This window comes from Ruditapes philippinarum, unplaced genomic scaffold (genome assembly GCF_026571515.1).
Source record: "Ruditapes philippinarum isolate M1 unplaced genomic scaffold, ASM2657151v2 ctg9176_1_1_1_1, whole genome shotgun sequence".
In the NCBI taxonomy this organism is placed as follows: Eukaryota; Metazoa; Mollusca; class Bivalvia; order Venerida; family Veneridae; genus Ruditapes; species Ruditapes philippinarum.
Genome location: NW_026858577.1, coordinates 58589 through 71806, shown reverse-complemented (window position 1 = coordinate 71806; position 13218 = coordinate 58589). Strand labels below are relative to the sequence as shown.

General features: G+C 32.4%; 1 protein-coding gene and 1 long non-coding RNA gene across 2 annotated transcripts; one reads left to right on the top strand and one right to left on the bottom strand.

Annotated features, from left to right (window-relative positions):
* Positions 1 to 1471: 1471 nt before the first annotated feature.
* LOC132753644 (uncharacterized) lies at positions 1472 to 7469 on the top strand. The gene is made up of 2 exons (XM_060744136.1): positions 1472 to 1617; positions 3664 to 7469. Exon 2 carries the CDS (start codon positions 3672 to 3674, stop codon positions 5445 to 5447), a length of 1776 nt encoding a protein of 591 aa, XP_060600119.1. The 5' UTR covers positions 1472 to 1617; positions 3664 to 3671; the 3' UTR covers positions 5448 to 7469.
* LOC132753645 (uncharacterized) lies at positions 6996 to 12505 on the bottom strand. The gene is made up of 4 exons (XR_009628988.1): positions 12436 to 12505; positions 11367 to 11420; positions 10586 to 10628; positions 6996 to 7095 (listed from the first exon to the last, which is right to left on the bottom strand). It is a non-coding gene; the product is annotated as an uncharacterized LOC132753645 (long non-coding RNA).
* Between the last annotated feature and the right edge of the window lie 713 nt (positions 12506 to 13218).

The following is a 13218-nucleotide window of genomic DNA, read 5'->3' as shown; positions in this document are numbered from 1 at the left end:
AAAAAAAAAACACAAATACATTTCAGTATCTTTTTCGTATACAACTCAATATAAGTTCAGTAATTCCCCCGATAAAGATTAATTTACAGCAATAAAACATCATTATTTGAAGTCTCCACCACAAGAGTAAGCCACATAACGTGTGCATTGCAGGTTAATACAAGAAAAAAATTAACACGTTTTCTTTGTCTATATAAACTTAAAAGGTTACTCCCTTTGGAATGCTTTATCAAAATTACATTTCATATTTCTAAAAATAAAGTGAACACATAAAAGTCACAGACTGATATACTGATATATTCTTTTTCCGAAAAAAAGTTACAAAAAGAGGATCGTCTACTGTAAACAACAACAAAATTTAATTCATATCAAGGGAAATTACCCAAAGAACACTAAGGTTGATGGTATACGAGAACTATTCACTTATATGGTAAATGTTTACTGTGTTGAACAGTTTTATCACAGCTTTTAACATACATGCCTTAATGACGCATTTGACAAGGTCTATACAAAACAAGGATGTACAAAACACTTATAAGTCTTTAACCTACATTTTCCTCAAGAAAGAATAAACCAACTTGATAGCCAAACAAACAAAATCAAGATAAATGATCTTTTTAAATGTTATTTAAAATTGTCCCATTAATACTAAACAAAAACATTGTGCATGTTACATACTTCTTTGATTGAAATCTATGATAACTGACCTTAAATCATTTAAATGAAATAGTTTTGTAAAACAAAACAAACCAAAACCTACAAAACAATATTTGAAACTTGTTATATCATTGTGATTTTGTCTAAAAAGACTGTTTTATGTTTAATATTTTCAAATTTGTATTATCTACAAGCACTGTATTTTTTTATTCCTTTCTTAAAATATTCAATTTTTTAATATAACATGAATATAAAAAAGAAGAACTATCAATGGAAACAGACAAATGCCCCAAACGATTATCTTCAGTTTAAAGTGGATACCAACACTTGTCACAAATAAGAAAAGTGAAAATATAACACTTTTCAATTATATCATTTATAGTGTATGTAGGTGTTGATAATGAATGTATCTTTTAAACTGAAAGTAAATCGACAAAGAAATAAGAAAGTTAAAAATACTGCCATCTACCATATTTCAAGTTTCATAAAAATATTTCCAGTACACCAATATTGTTATATTTGCGATAATTATCTTAAACATGTGTATTTGTTTCCTTAGCAACAAAATTTTTCAACATAGGAAGAAAAGTAAAAGTTATGCACAATACACAGACAGCCACCTACACATTTATTAAGTTTCATGAAATATTTTCAGTACTTTTTACATCATCATGGGATTCAGTTTTGTGGACGGACAGAAGACAGACTGATTGACAGACAGAAGGTAAACCGAAAGTCACCTCTGGTTAAACCTCAAACTAACGCATTAAGTGTACTGTATATTGGTTTTCTGATCAGTTGTAATATCATCTGTTGTAATATAATACTACCTGGTAAACCAATCTCTACAAGTTTATACAGGTTAAATACATAGCAGTGGATAGACGGGAAGTGATTTGTCAGATAAGAAACTAAAGAAGTCAATATTTTTAATATTCTAGCCAGCTGTATAAATACCTGGTGAGTCAATTTACTCAATATCTATGTTTAAAAATTAAATGAAATTTATCAAGTATTTTCATTACTTTAAATTGATTTAAATTTGCCCTACATTTTAAATAACCTTGAGAGAAATTTTCTGTACCCCACCCACAACTCTTACTAACTAAAATTCAATGGTTTCAATTTTATTTTGATGGTTTTAATGTGATAATATGATCTGCCTAAAATTTCTTTAAAGGGGAATGACAATAAGGTTACCTATACTTTCAAATGGAATGACCTGAAACACCTCAGACACTAAACTATAACAAAAAACTCATCTTGTACCTAGATTGCTCACCTAAGATATATTGCTAGGAAAGGTCACAATTATTATTTTTAATGTCAAAGTCAGGAATGACTTCATATTTCATCTGTTTTTTGTTTGTTTTTTATTGTTTTTTTTTTTCTCGATTTTTTCCCCTCTCTTTTTTTCCTAAAGCAGCATAATTCTTCAGATATATGTCTGCTATGAAATGCTTAATGACAAATATCTCAGCTTTTGGTCTTGATGATTCACACAAAAAAGTATTTTCCAATATATGTCTGTATAAATTTACAAATTAAAGACCCCCAGCCTGATTTAGTGCTAATTTTGACCCCATGGATAGTGAGCCATGCTACATGCCAAATATCTATGCTGAGTATAAAGAAACACTAATGGTAACTAGACCTATCACTAAAGGTGATAAATACACCAATCAGCAACCTTGACTTTTTGAAAAATAAGTGGCCTGAAGACAAATTTGAACTCAACCTATAATTCACAAAGTATCAACTTTGTAATTCTTAACAAATGTTATCCTCGCGAAACCATTTTTATATGTAAAGTATCAGTTACCCGTGATACTAAGGGTTCAAAAGCAAAGTCAGTCTAGGTCTTTTATAATGGTGATCTTAACCTTGACCTCAGGTGTTCAATTGCAGTACAAACCTAGGTCTTCATATTAGCTTACTAAATACCATGGCTCTTTCCTAACTCTAGTAATGGTCAGGAAACCATTTTCTATTTTAGTAATGGCGTTCTTAACCTAAGGATATCTAAATGCAATACCAACCCAGGTCTTCATATGAGCTCTCTAAATAGGTAGTTTGATTACAATATCTCAATCCTAACTCTTGTTATTGTCCGAAAACGATTTTTTTCTATTTTTTAGTAATGGCAATATTGACCTTGACCACAGGAGGTCCAAAAGGTATAAAATTGCCCTGGTTCTTCATGTAAGCTAACTATATACCAAGTTTAATCACATCACAGTTTCTCATTCTAAACTAGTAATTGTCTGAAACATTTTCTCTTTTTAGTAACAGTGACCTTGAACCCATGGGGGTCTAAATTCAATCCAAAACTGGATCTAAATATAAGCTTCCTTTATACCAAGTTTGATCAAAATATGTCATTCCTAAGTTCCTAACTCTAGGTATTGTCCGGAAACCATTTTTCTTTTTTAAGTAGTGATGACCTTCACCTCAGGGATCTTAATGCAATACTGAGACAAGGGTCTTCATATAAGTTTCCTATATACAGCAAGTTTGATCACAATATCTCATTCCTAACTTAAGGTATTGTCTGGAAACCTTTTTTTAGTTTTTAGTAACAGTGACCTTGATCATAAGGGGTCTTAAAGCAATTTCATTGACGGGGGTTTCCACTTGAAGTTGCTATATGCCATGTTTGATTACAATATCTCTTTCCATACTCTAGTTAGTGTCAGAAAATCATGAAACAGACCCACCAACAAACAACTATACTTCGTTTGTGGTAGTATAGTTAAGTATTAGAATTAAAATCAATGTTTTCGAATTGTCACAAGATATAGGAAAGAGGCACTTATGGTACTTAAGTATTACAATTAAAATCTTTGTTTTTTATTTTCTTAATGAGTAAAATTTATAATATCCAGTATTGAACATTTATTTATGTGTTTGCCATATGTATATTTATGTTTGTATTGTCAAAGGCAGATATCTGCCGAATTGCAAATAAAATGCTGACTAGACTTGATTAATAACTATCTATTCTAGGTTACATTATGGCTGTGCCTGGTAAAAGGTCATCCAAGAAACTATCATCTACACTATCTCGTGGGGGTGCTGAAGATTTTGACATATTCTGTGAACAATGTGACAGAGATGACATCAGACTACCTGCCTTTGGTTACTGTGTGGATTGTGAGGAACATTTATGTCAAACTTGCTTTAACACCCACAGACGACCAAAATCACTACGCCATCACCAACTTCTAGACAAAGATCACATGCCACATAAACAAAACATCCATAAATCAACTAAATCTACTTCAGGCCCACAGCATGGTGATTTATCAAAGCCTTGTACCAAACATACCAAAGAAGTGATCAAGTTCTACTGTCATGACCATAATACACTTATATGTAGTGTTTGTGTGACCCTTGAACACACACGAACATCCTGCCATGTGGACTACATACCTGACATATCAGTACAGACTTTAGACAGCATGGAGTTCAAAGAAACTCTAAAAGATATTAAAAAATTAACAGACAAATGCTGCCAGATCACAAAAGATCTGAAACTAAAAATTGCCAACTCAACAACTTCTGTGAAAGACACTATAGTAGAAATAGACAACTTTAGAAAAGAGATAAACAAAAGATTAGATGAACTAGAAAAGGAAGTTAAAGAGACTGCAACAAAAATCGAACATGAAAATCAAAGAAAGTTGAAAACAACAGAAACAACATGTGATAACATCAACAGATCACTCCAAGCATCAGCTGTTACTTTAAAAAGTCTCAACACCAACAAGAAAGCTGACCGACTGTTTACAGAATTAAAAATAGCTCAGCAATTGATATTACAAAATGAAAATATAACAACACAGCTTCAAACATTCAAAGATGTTAATGAATACACTTTTGAATCAAATCATGCAATTAAAAAACTCCTTCAGAATGAGAAATCATTGGGGACATTGAGAAAAAAGGAGCTGAAGCAACCAGCTGAACCAATAAATAAGGCTGCTGTACCAATGAAAATGTCTACCCCTAGAAACATCAATGTTAAAACATCCTCAGATAAAGATGATTGCTGGATTACTGGTATAACTGTCTCTCCTCAGAACCAATTATTTGTAGCAGATTACAATAATAACTCAATTAAAATGATAGACATAAAAAGTGGAGCAATCAAGCAACTACAGCTTGAATCAGACCCCTGGGATATCACCATGGTGACCAAAGATACACTTGCTCTTACATTACCAGGCATTCACACGATACAGTTCATTTCCTTCTCCTCAAACTCTCTCTCATTGAAAAACAAACTGAAAGTAGATGGATATTGCCGTGGAATAAGCCATCATCAGGGGAAACTTGCAGTTACCTTTGTATCTCCTGCTAAACTCCAAATCATGGACTTGAAAGGTAATATTAAAATTACAGTTGAGAAAGACTCCAATGGCGACAGTATTTTAAATAGACCTTGGTATGTCACCACAAACAGTCATTCAATCTATGTGTCTGATAACGACAAAACAGAAATCATATGGTTTAATTGGCAGGGAGAGATGATAGGAAGAAATGTAGACATTGGAAGCCCAAGGGGTATTTCACTGTTAGATGACGGGTCCTTCTTTGTGAGTGATTACATGACTAATTGTATATATAGAGTAAGTGGTGACTGTAAAGACAGGACAACTATACTGGAGAATGTAGAGTATCATCCTCAAGCTGTATGTTGGTGTGCTGAGACCAGAACACTTTATTTAAGTACATACAGAAAGAACACAGAGAGTAACAATATTATCAAAATATATGAAATGATGTAGAACCAAGCAATGGTAATCAATGCAGACATAATAAAAAATATTTATCATTACTTAAAGTTTTAATAATACACCCATAAGCAGTTCTCATTTTGTACATGTATATGTGCTAAATAGAAAATTGTATTTGTGTAGTTTCATTACTAATTTATCAAACTCCTTCAATGATATAATATTATGCTTGTCAGAGGCTTGTATGATATAAAAATTTCATTCAACTTCATCATTTAACTTACATGTACACTATTTCAATCACCTCTATATATTCTCTATACACATGCCATCTATGCAATATCATAAATTAAATTTTATACTATACATTTCTAATGACTTTATATCCATCTATATATAGTACAATATAAATCAGTAAAATATTATGATAACAAACATATGTTTATTTAATGTAATTTAATTATACCTCTACGGTTTCACCATATCAACAGGATAATGAAAATATAGATATGGAAAAAACGTCAATATATAGTGTGAGCTTATATCAATGTTTGTTTGCCATATAAACATTGTCTTATAGATTGGGTTATATAAGCATTTGAATTTTACTAGGTCATATACTCGGTCACAATATTTAAAACTAATATTGTACACCAAGCTGGGATGAACAACCAAGAAAGATAAGAGAAAGCATGCCACTACTTACCAAATTTGACAAATTCCCATGGAGAAAAATAATTAACTAGAAATGTGTCTATAAGACACGATTGCCCCCACACTCCACCGATTTGTCAATCTTATGTCTCTAGGTCAAATTTTTTTTTTGGCTACATGTGCCCTGAAGTTAAAAACTAAAAGTCTTTTATAAAGTAAAGGGCAAATACTACAAACACTGAAAAAATCCACAAGAAAAACCCACGGTGCATACGTACACATGCTGACCAACATTCTTGTAAACTTTCAAGCCTACAGGTCAAATATTTTTTGAGTTACGTGCAACACAAGTTGAATATTGTAAATTTTAACTAAGTCAAAGGCAGTAACTCTAAAAATACTAATAATATCAACTTGAAAATACCCAGGTGCAAAACTACACATGCTGAGCAACATTCCTGTAAGGTTTCATGACTCTAGGTCATATACTTATTTAGTAACGTGCGACACAAGTTGAAAATGGTAAATTTTTATTAATTCAAGGGTAAAACTCTAAAAATATATCCACACAAAATACCCAGATGAACAACTACACATAATGATCAACATTCCTGTAAGGTTTCATGACTCTAGGTCAAATATTTTTTGAGTAGCATTCGACACAAGTTGAAAATTGCAAATTTTTACTAAGTCAAGGGCAATAACTCTAAAAATACTAGATATATCCACATAAAATACCCAACATTCCTGTACGGTTTCATGACTCTAGGTCAATTACTTTTTAAGCTACATGCGACACAAAAAGAGAACGGACGGATGGACAGACGGATGGATGAACGGACAAGGGTAAATCTAAATGCCCCCCCCCATAGTGGGGCCACAAAAATGAAAAATAATTCTATGATATTCAAAGTCAGAACAATAAACAAATGGTATGAAACTTACAATATGATTTATAGTAGCTCTAATTACGTTGATTTTGTTTCTTTTCTTTTCTAATGTTTGTAAATATCTTCGGAACATACATGGTATAACTTCTGAGGACCTGAAAATGAAAATAGTTTCAAAATGAGATACTATAGGTGTAAAATTGTTTTTAACTTTTGTTGGATATAATGCAAATATGAGATATGGGGGATATTTGTTTATGTTGAATATGCACTAACTCTCACTAAGAAATTCATTTTTTTTAGTTACTGAGAATGACTGAAAAATATATAAAGAAAGAGTAATGGCAAAACCAGGTTTTAAAAAAAGCAGGGTCCAAGTTCTACAACATGAAAAAACTTTCATGTTTGACCATGCCATTAAATGATATTTTTTCAAGTTTTCTCACAGTAATTAATTTATATAAAGGTTTGGTAATAAATGTTGTTTTGTCTATGTATGAATTAAATCAAACTGCAAATAAAAGCAAAGTGTATTTGAGTTTATTAATACTCACCACCGGTTGCCTATATTGGTGAGTCCTCCAGAAGAGTATTAGTCATTTTATATTTTTGAGGATAGTGCAAGATACAGATACAGAGAGATGCCCCAATTCCAGAAGTTTCTCCTGGTTGCTTAGTGTGCCAAGTGTTTAAGCACTCATACAGGGGACCTTGATTTAAAGTCTCATCCGAAAGACTGATTAGTAATTTTAGTTGGCCAGCCCGAGAATCGAATCCACAATATTGAGATTACAAATCTCACGCTCTAACCAATTGAGCTATGCTGGCTGGCTCAAAGTAAAACAAGCAAATTTGTTGAATTTATATCCCCTGCGAGTACTGGTTATTACTTTCACAACAACTGGAGACATAAGGCTTTATTTTTATATTTATCATGGCATGCAAATTTCCGTTTGGTATTGATGGTTCCCATAAAGTCTTGTTGAAATCAATCTAGCAGTTGCAAAGAAAATGCTAAATTGCTCTTTATGTATACTGCACAACTAATCAAGGGCCATAACTCTGTCTTGAAGTTTCTGACCAAAAGAAGGCAACAATATGCGCACTCCCCTCAGTATTGATTGTTTCAAATTGTTTCATTGAATTCCAGCCAGTAGTTGCAGAGAAATATGGCAGAAACAATTATTGCTCTTTCTGCAAACTGAGACCTAATCAAGGGCCATAACTCTGTCTTGAGTAGCCTGACAAGAACAAGGTAGCAATATGCACATCTCCTCTTGGTATTGATGGCTCCCATAAAGTTTCATTGAATTACAGCGAAAAAGCCCAGAAACATTTATTGCTCTATATACACCCTGAATAACTAATAAAGGACCATAACTTTAGAAGGGTCACACCAGATCAAGGCGACAATATGCGTATCTCTTGTTGGTATTAATGGTTCCAAAAAAGTTTTGGCAAGAATTTCAGCCAGTAATTGCAGAGAAATAGCGCTGATGGGCGGAAGGACGGACAACGCCAAAACAGTATCCCCACTGGCAAGGGATAATATCTGGACCTTGGCACTCAAGATATTTTAAGGTCAAGGCAACACTTGAACAGTTAAACATATCAATTATCAATATATCCAAAGTGAAATCAGTATGTACATCAGCTTGCTACACACCAAGTTTGATTACAGTTTCTCATTCTTTAGATAGTGGTTGGCTGTAAACCATTTTTCTATTTCCAGAAACAGTTATGGCCATTTTTCTTTTACCAGAAACAGAGACATTGACACACTGATGCATGCCAAGTGAGGTCTCAACATAAACTTGCTACACCAAGTCTGATTACAATATCTCATTCCAAACTCAAGTAATTGACAGAAAACTGTTTTTTCAATTTTAGTTACAATCACCTTGACCCTAGGAAGCCCAAAAGCAATCACATGCAAGATCTTCACATAAGCTTGCTGTACACCAAGTTTGATTGCAAATATATAATCTGAACCAACTGTTTGACAAACGCCCAAATGCCATGTCATACCCAAATCTAACATTCAAGATTTTAAAATGTACAACAGCAAAATAAAGAGAACATTGACACTACCAAGAGATCTTGACAAGTCTAAATAAATAGTAACTTCAACTACTGTATGAGGGGTGTTGGAAAAGGATATATACGCTTATCTTAATCAAAAATTGAAACTGATACTAGATGTATAATGTTTATAATTCAACAGAAAAAATATACTTGTTGCAATAATGCATTATGGCAACATAGGGTTATGCTTAGCAATGCAAATCTGTAAGTCATAAAATACATCACATGTTAACATGTTAGTTAAAAGTCTGAAAAAAATGTTCCTAATGTCATAAACTGCCCAAATGTATATAAACTTTCTGCACATATTTGTCTTGATGTATGTATCTAAAAGCAACAGCTGAAAAATTCCCCCCCAAAAAAACCCATCAATTCTGTAAACAATTGAAGCTAAGAAACCTTGTTTTGTTGAAACTGTATATATGAGACAAAAACAGTCCCATTAAAGATCCTGTAACTAATTGTCCTATGGTTTTATATCATAAATATAATGCTCAAATAAAGATTAATCAATATTGTAAGTTCCAAAAAGCATTATTTGTAAAGATGTTACCAAATTTACATTTCATGTTAATAAAGGGAGGTAATTAAGAATTTTCTATAAAGTCTAAGTCAAATTTTTCAATAAGAAATGAATGCATATATTTTAATGATGACAATGGTGACATATAATGTAGACAAATATTTGCAGTACATATTTTACATATTCTTAAGTGTTTGAAAATCGTTTTAGAATTATAATTATATAAAACTGCACTTAAGTGTGGTAATAAGTTTAATTACAACATACATGATCTTTAAATAATTAAGTAATGACTGTTTGCCTGGGCAGCGTTTTACTAACATTGCGTAAGTTTTTTGTGAGTATTTTCGTAACTTTACCCTTGCGTTTAAACTTATGCAAATCGTAAGTGTGTTTCACAAAACATTTGTAAGTTTTTTTTTAAACTTCAATAAAAATGTTAAGCCACATTAACCTTTTCTTACATAGACTTTACTTTTCTAGAGCCGCTTTCACCATCTTAATATATTACCAATCACATCAGTCTCTAAAATTTTCGCTTTCCTGCTCTGCCATTATTCATAAATGATGTCAGTCTTACTTACATAAGTTTTAAGTCAACAAATTTTAAGCGTAACTTCAAAAACTAAAGAATAGCTTTCTTTACTTATTCCTAGCTTCATAAACTTAACTTCTGCAATCTGCACTATACATAAGTGCCATAACGTAACTCCAACTTCCTCAACTTTGCTTCTGCTTTATAAACTATAACTACTAATATAGTTAGAAGACTGACAAAACCAACATAGTGTGCTTGCGACCAGCATGGATCCAGACCAGCCTGCGCCTCTGCGCAATCTGATCAGGATCCATGCTGTTCGCTATCACTTTCTCTACTTGTAATAGGGTTTGTAAGCGAACAGCATGGATCCTGATCAGACTGCATGGATGCGCTGGCTTGTCTGGATCCATGCTGGTAGCAAACATACTATGATGGTTTTGTCATGGCGTGGCTCATTTAATTTTAAATCCCGTTCATGCTCAAAAGGTTAGCTTACTTATTATCTTTGAATGTCAGTATATGTCCAACTCTCAGAAACACTGAAACAAAATAACGAGAATCAAAAACACAACATTGTCTGATTGATATTGAAATTGATATTGAAATTAAAAATATATATTTATAAAATACACAGGCATACCATTATAAAAGTCAAGTTTGGGTCCAAACTCTCAAACCATGATATAAACAGGAATCTGACATATAAGGTTCATCAGTAGAGTGCTTAACACATCAGACTAGTAATCTGAGTATAGCCTAGTGCTCTCAGGACTGCTGGCCTTGTGGGTTCACATCCCAACAAGGGCAAGTCGTTGTTTCGATACATAATTGTAGTAATACCAAAGCTTTTTTTATAAAAACATTATGCATTCTGCACAAGTATTCACTTTAAGCACAGACAGGATAAACAAGTTGAACCATTTTCAATATGTGGCTTAAATAAAATTAATACTTGGAATAAAGTTTTAGGAGTGCAGAAATTTTAGAACTGTTTTATGTCAGTAGAAGTAACAATTATTTACTGAATAAGTGGATATTTCCGCGAAAAAGTTAGCAAATTTAAAATTCAAGACATTTTGTGCAAGGATATATAAGGAAAATGTGCAAGTGTAGAGATTATTGTAAGGTCGGTCAACATTTATACTTGAGAAAATTTTAGCGATTTTCTACCATTCGCAAAATTACCCAATATTTCTGTGTTGCTAACTTAACCACTTATACAGTAACGGACAAAACTATAAAGTTAATACTCCGGAAGCTTTATCATTAATGCTTACCAACTCCGCACATATACGCGTCAAAACCTGCTTCATGTGGTAACTCATCAGATTCTGAAGGAAAGCAACAAAATACGATACAAACATAACTACAATAAATAATTTGACAACTGGCATGATGAATGAAAGTCACTGTACATACAATACTAACAATTGCCAAAAGGTGTTATCCGAAACTCGTCAAATGTGGATCCCACTCCCCCATCTGATCATGAAGTACAAACAAACTTTTACATTTATAGCTTCCAAGTGCAGTATCTTTCATACTCAAATGTTGCATTTATATTTTTTTTTATATTTTTTTTATATATTTACAAAGTTGTTACTGTAAAAGTAGGTAAGATGGGAAAAACACACATTGTGTTTCTATTGCCATTCCATATAACAACATGCTAATTTTCAAAAACAAAAATTTCTAAATTTTTCAAAAACTTTTAACATGAGTGTAATTTAAATCATTTATTCAAACTGTCATGATGCATCAGTTTATCGTAACTCCACTCCTATACTAAGGAGAATATTTAAACTACTTGTAAACAAACCTCTGGAAAAAGACCATGTTATGTGAAGAAAGATGGTAAAATGGCAGCTAATTGTCCTGCGCAACCATTTAGACATATCCCCATCTATTTTCCCACATGACCAAAAATCTCTGCATGGATCTGGCCTTGGGGTGACAAGCTATAGAAGTAAAAACTTGAAACACTGGAGATGATTTCAGGAAGTGTTATACATGCAATTGACAACTTTATTTGTTTTCTAGTGTTTTAAGCCGATTTCAACATGTTTTGGCAATATCTCGCCAGTAAAACCTCCTAACCAATTTTTATGTATAACTAATCAGTAATTACCAATTTCTATAAAACTGACTGCTACATAGCCACCAGATTTCTGAGTCAGCAGTGACAGATAAATGACCAATTTAGCCGCAATGTCTATGATCAACTGTCACAGAGAAATTACGCCTCAACTAATGATCGGAGCAGCAATCTATGGATTACTTTTATAATCGAAATTAGCAGACAGACAAATTGTTTGGTTCATAAATAAATATATTTTATATACTCACTATATCTGTCAAATCCCTCGGCATGGTTAACTACAGGTGAATGTAACACTATGGTTTGTCCTTTCTCACTATAAATAACACATTAAAATAAAATAATTATGGCCAAAATCAATACATAGATAACCCTGAATATAGCGCTGTCCATCACTTCAAGATAAATAATAAGATGGGCTTAAGTAATCAATTGTTTAAAAATTGTATAAATTTTGTACCTTAACAAGAATTTTTCAACTAATGCAGGCTAGATGAAACATTATAACATCAATTAAAAGAAAAGATTGTTAAAACATAACCTGCTTTGTTTTTGTACGATTAAATCTGTTATAATGTCATAATGATGTTTTAGTCACAAAGATACTGCTAAGGTTATAAAATTATATGGCCAATTTCCACATCAACTAGTAAAGCAAGCTTTCATTAATGCTCCTCCGTGCATTATTAAAGACACAACCTGGCATCCGGTTGAACCACCGGCCTTCCATTATCAAGCACGATAGATTCTTTACATGAAAACAAGAATTGTTCACTAAAAATGAAACCTATAAAGAAATCAAAGATGATCAATATATTTACCTTTCTTAATCTGTATAAAGTTCACCTTTAGAAGCTTGTTTGTTGCAGCATCCAAGTCTGTGCCACATCATGTAAAATATATTATTCCACAAATCCTTATCCTTACAAAATATAACCAATGATTTTGCAGGGTTTGCAACACATGTTGTTTAAAAAGAAATCATTATTGAATCCAAACTTATCATCTTGCTCATGTTTTCATTTCCAAGT

What these genes read in the sequence shown, in the direction of transcription:
- LOC132753644 (XM_060744136.1), top strand. Translation starts at nt 3,672, where the DNA reads ATGGCTGTGCCTGGTAAAAGGTCATCCAAGAAACTATCATCTACACTA.